Source organism: Acyrthosiphon pisum, chromosome A2 (genome assembly GCF_005508785.2).
Source record: "Acyrthosiphon pisum isolate AL4f chromosome A2, pea_aphid_22Mar2018_4r6ur, whole genome shotgun sequence".
Taxonomy (NCBI): domain Eukaryota; kingdom Metazoa; phylum Arthropoda; class Insecta; order Hemiptera; family Aphididae; genus Acyrthosiphon; species Acyrthosiphon pisum.
The window spans coordinates 51,157,888-51,163,114 of record NC_042495.1 but is presented as its reverse complement, the minus strand read 5'-3'; the positions used below and the strand labels follow the sequence as shown (position 1 = coordinate 51,163,114).

At 29.7% G+C, this 5,227-nt stretch overlaps 2 protein-coding genes across 2 annotated transcripts in view; both read right to left on the bottom strand.

Moving 5' to 3' along the window:
• Positions 1-1,170, bottom strand: part of LOC100164265 (acyl-CoA:lysophosphatidylglycerol acyltransferase 1) — a 9,894-nt gene extending 8,724 nt beyond the window's left edge. The window contains exon 1 of the mRNA XM_008189495.3: positions 449-1,170. Within this exon, the coding sequence (XP_008187717.1) occupies positions 449-507 (59 nt within the window). The 5' untranslated portion in view covers positions 508-1,170. The remainder of the gene's footprint in view (positions 1-448) is intronic.
• Positions 1,171-2,351: 1,181 nt separating this feature from the next.
• LOC100161492 lies at positions 2,352-4,963 on the bottom strand. The gene is made up of 5 exons (XM_029489097.1): positions 4,683-4,963; positions 4,484-4,598; positions 3,818-3,850; positions 3,310-3,393; positions 2,352-3,236 (listed from the first exon to the last, which is right to left on the bottom strand). The coding sequence occupies exons 1-5, from the start codon at positions 4,732-4,734 to the stop codon at positions 2,894-2,896; spliced, it is 627 nt and encodes a 208-aa protein (XP_029344957.1). The 5' UTR covers positions 4,735-4,963; the 3' UTR covers positions 2,352-2,893.
• Positions 4,964-5,227: the final 264 nt, after the last annotated feature.

Here is a 5,227-nt window from a genome sequence, read left to right as displayed (position 1 = left end):
CGGGTATCACGTCCTCTTAAAGAGTAATAGGTACCTATATATTTTATATACTTATTCATATTGCTGTAAATCTACATACACACTGAAACTAAAAAAAATTTGTAGTTACTTAGATACAAATTTTAAAAGAATCATTTTGTATACTATGTACCTACAATTTATCTTAAGGGGGTAAAATTAAGTGGTCTTGGTAACACACTTTTCCTTAAAAATGATCATATAGGTACCTACTACCTTTATAAGGAGGTACATACAGATATAAATGTTAAGGTCCACCTAAAGGCAAAATCGATAAAAAAAATAAAATGTACATTACAAAGTATAAATGAATTGCAGGTGCTTTCTGTGCAAACGTCAGGTTAGAAGTAAGTCACTGCTACCTACACACCAGACTACCTAAGCACAGTTAATTTGTATAGACTGAAAGGACTAAAAATCATGTACAAACCTGTAACCAAATTGTTTTAACCGTCCGTCTGGCATCTCTATGGTTAAGTCGGTTTTCATGTCGATTACACCATGCGAAAAAATTTCAAAAAGTGAAAATGAAACTTTAAATGTTAACTGCAGGAGACACGCACGTCGGTTTGTTAGGAATATTATTATATTAAATAAACGAAATAAAAAGTCGCAACTACAGGCATCGGACGAGTGCGCGTACTCGTGCGAGGGGAGAGGCAGTAGGCACTACCGCCCAACGGACGAAAAATTGGCTCGCCGACGGCCGCGGCTCACATCGTTTTTTCACACTCTTCGAACGTCTGTGGACTTTGAGTGGGAGGTACGACGAGCGGGTGGGTACGCGTGCCGGATAACGTGTTGTTTGGGATACGTTTTTCCGTTCAAGCGGCCTCGTGTCGTAGGGGTTGTTTCGACACTTTCGACGATAAGAGCACCTTCGGGTGTAATTTACTGCGAATGACTGGACTGACCACTGACGAATGCGGAATGACGATTGTCTTTATCAACGAATAGAGAGCACTGAGTAGTGACTAGTGAGTATCGAAAATACTAGACGTATTATCTATATAACATATAATAATATATAGGTACTACAACATTACAGACTACAACAGTTGTATTACTGTGCAGACGAAAATAAATGACCTTAACGTTAACAATTTAACATTTAACAAACTGACACCGCCGAGTGCCGAGTAAACAGACAACAAACTGAGCGATGGGTGCTGATAACCTAACCTACTACCACAGATTATATTATTTTATATAATCTGTGCTACTACTGTATGATGTGTTTCTACCGTGGTAAGCTTAGATGATATATTACCACGAAACGACGTGGTAAGCCCATAGACCTATAAAAGATATTCTTTTATAGGTCTATGGGTAAGCCAGATGGCAGTTGGTTCATTGGTTGATAATAACTAATAAGTGATAACATGATGACCGCAGACCGCTCAGCAGCCTGCAGCTGCTGCTGCCATCATATATGCCTTATAGTCTTGTTATAATTTATGAATATAATTATGTTATAGTCCCCACTTGAAGCATAAACCCAAATTATAGACGTAGCATGGAGTGAGTGAGTACGCTGTTCAACTATTACCACGGCTATAGATACTAGTATCACTATTGCTCAATCACTAGCATAGACTAGACCATATACTAATTACTTAAGTAAAAGGTCTATGATCACTATATGCGCAATAGAATTTTAGGTTGGACGATTGGCTATTGACTTTTAACAATATTATTGTATGATAATGGATTGATGAATATTGCACAGAAATTATATTGTTTCTGAATGAATAATATAATATATTCATTAAAAATTAATTATTTATTATTATGGTAATTATGCTTTTAAAAAAAATATACTTTATGTTGTCAGAAATTACAACACTGCTATGATAATGGCTGTGACTGCTCCACCCAACCCCGCCAACCAGTCCATTGCTCCGTCTATGAGCATGAGCATGAGCTTGAAGCCGATTTGGTAATGAATAAGTGTGATGTGTCTATACTCTATAGCCGTATATACTATCATTGATTATAATGTATAGTATGTATAATATGTACTATGTACTATGTATAATCAATGATACTATCTATAGCCGTGGTGTGGGTGAAGTGACATCTAATAACCAGTCACTGGTGTAACAGAGGCGACAGTCAATCTACTTTTATTAAAACTTAATATTACTATTATTGTTAAACATCAAGTAGGTTTCTACCCCTAAAAAATCCTCGTCGCTGCTGTTCAATGGTTTGTATGTATTTTTATAGAACCTCAAATAAAAATATATTCTCAGTAGACTGCTATCAAAAAAAAAGTTTGACCAAGCGATTTGTGATATACTTTTAGTATCCTAGCAACCACTTACAAGAAATAAAAAACAATTATTTATTAAGGAATAAAAGTTTAAGAGATATTATTTTAAATATGGCTCCTTCATTACATTACCAAGTTATTCTTTATTTTAATCGTTATTATTTTTTGTTGTATTACATTATTGAGATAATAGTTTGCATTTTAAAAACTTATAAATTACCATATCCAACGAGGATTACAGCTGTTGAATGGTTCATTCTCGCGTTATTGTACCCATTACAAAGAAGCCGTATAGCTTTGGGCAGCAAAGGAAACCTTACAGATAAAGCACCACCTATTGTTGTATCATCAATACTTAACATTGCAACCATTTTGGGTACATTACATTTAATTAGATGGCAAACATATATAATTTATTTAGAAATAATTATAGGTTATATAGAATTAACATTTGAATCAATTTGTTTTGTATTAGGATTTATACATTTATTAACCCAAAAATCTAATATGTATTGAAATGTAGGTAATACACTTTATAATTTTATATGAAATAAATTTTTTTTTTTTGTATAATTTGTATTATTAATAATATTGCAAAATTTAATTAAATTTTAAACTTTCGTCTTCAGACGAATCCGTAGTTGACGAATTTGTATCACTACTGTAGTATGAAGTACCAACACCACTGTCTTCTACAATTTTATCAATAAACAATTCTTGTAATTTATTTATTTCTTCATTAGCCCGCCTATTATATGCATTTAAAATAAAATTTAGTTCATAATTGGATCTTTTAACTAAAGACGTATGTAACGTGAGTAAATGGATTTTTTCGACTAAACACTTATAATTAGGTCTATTAAAAGTAAAATCTCGTTCAAAGTCTGTTAATCCATCACAAGCAGTTTCCCAATTTATTTCAACTTTGCCTTTACGTAATTTCCTAAAAATTATAAAATGTAAAAGATCATCAACAACAAAATAAATTATAAATTACATTTATATTAAATACATACTCTTTTAAATGAATTTGTTCTTCTTGTTTAATAGATACCAATTTTGGATATTCTTGTTTACGACTTCTCAATTTTTCAGTATATCTAAGGAATATGCATACCATTATAAAAGAAATTTAAAAAGCACAAAAATATTTTAATAAAATAAAATTAGGTTTAAAACTTTCAAAATAACAAAAATAATGTTTTATTGATATTACAAATAAACTTAATGACTTACAAATTGTAGTTTCTTACAATATAAGATAATTAAGTTGATATTATGATCATGCAAAAAGTATTATTATAACAGGTAGTTATAATTATATTTTATCTACTGGTGTCTGGTATTATCTAAAAAACTATTTTAATATATCCGGTGAAAAGTGATCTTTTAACATGAACCACTCAATTATTTCAAAAAGTATGTTTTTGAAAATAATTTTTTACAGGGTTTGGAGTTATTACAAAACAATGTTTATTAAAAAAAATTAAATTTTTAATCTTTATAATTTTTTAAGTATATTACTTTTTGATTGAGAACACGTCCGTTTTTGTGTAACTAAAAAAATAATGTAGATACATTCCTAATTTACTCAATGTTATTATCAGTTTCTTTACACCATATAATTAACAAAATATTTTCACTCGTTTTGAGCTATTTAAAGCATAATAAAAATTGGAATATTTGTTAGTTAAATTTTTATTATAATCGATAAAAAATTTTTTGCTCAGTCAAAATATTGAAAGTTGGTGGAAATTAAAAAAAAATAACGTAACGCGTAAATCTACAATAATTTGTGTATGAAGTTAAAATTTTGACAAAATTTGTCAAAATCACAACAATTATTTTGTGTTAGAATTTTATAAAGTTAAATTTTTAACTAAGGTTTGAAAATGTAAAACAAAGTTCATATTGTAACCAAATAATCTAAAAATAATTAAATTAAATGTTTTCGTCAAAAATTAATTCAATCTACTTTAGTGATAAAATAAATTACTTTAATAGCAATAATATCATAAAAGATGCTTGGCAATATATGCCAAAATCAGATTTTAAATAGGTAACTACATTGTTGAAGAACGAAGGGGACTGAGTATACCTGGTGAATCACTCTGTATAACTTACAACTACCATACAGTTTTACTGTATGAAGAAGGATATAAAATGCATTGTCTCAAGATATAAACTTACACTTGTAATGTTTGTTTTCCTTGACCGCCAAATATCATTGAATTAGAAACAATGTTTTCTTTTTCTTCATTTACCCAATCCATGTTTTTAAACAGCTCCAATTGTTTTTCATTCTCTAAAACAATGATTTAATATTTTAAGGTACTAAATTGTTAAAAAATAAACACAACTAATATTTGTAGCATCTTTCAAAAAGTACCTTCAACAGGTTTTGGGAAAAAACTAGAACGTCGTTTTCGTATATCGGACATTTTTTTGTTGTTTAGTGTTTTCAATATTCTTTTATAATCAACTATGGTATACTAAATACCGATTAAATAAAAAAAAATACGTTTAAATAAACACAGTTTTATTTACTATTAAGTATACACACTAAACAGAAAACAATGAGCATAATAATATTTTCCTGTGGTATACGTATAACTCGTATAAGACGCTTTGTCAATTGCCAGCAACCAGCGTTGATAACGATCGTTTTGAATTTAAACATCAACTCAGCATAGACCTATAAAAGAATGGACCGCGCATAGAGAGAGATACGTGAATCAAAGATATGTGCGAGAGAGAAAGCGCTATGTTAGAAATACCAAAGACGATATAAGCAAAAATATATTAATTAGTCTTTGAAATATTTTATTTTCATGCCATTCATAGACCTATATAAGATATATATATCTTTTATAGATCTATGGTTCCATTACATAATATTATTATTGAACTATTGAAGTCGTTCTATTTCTGTAT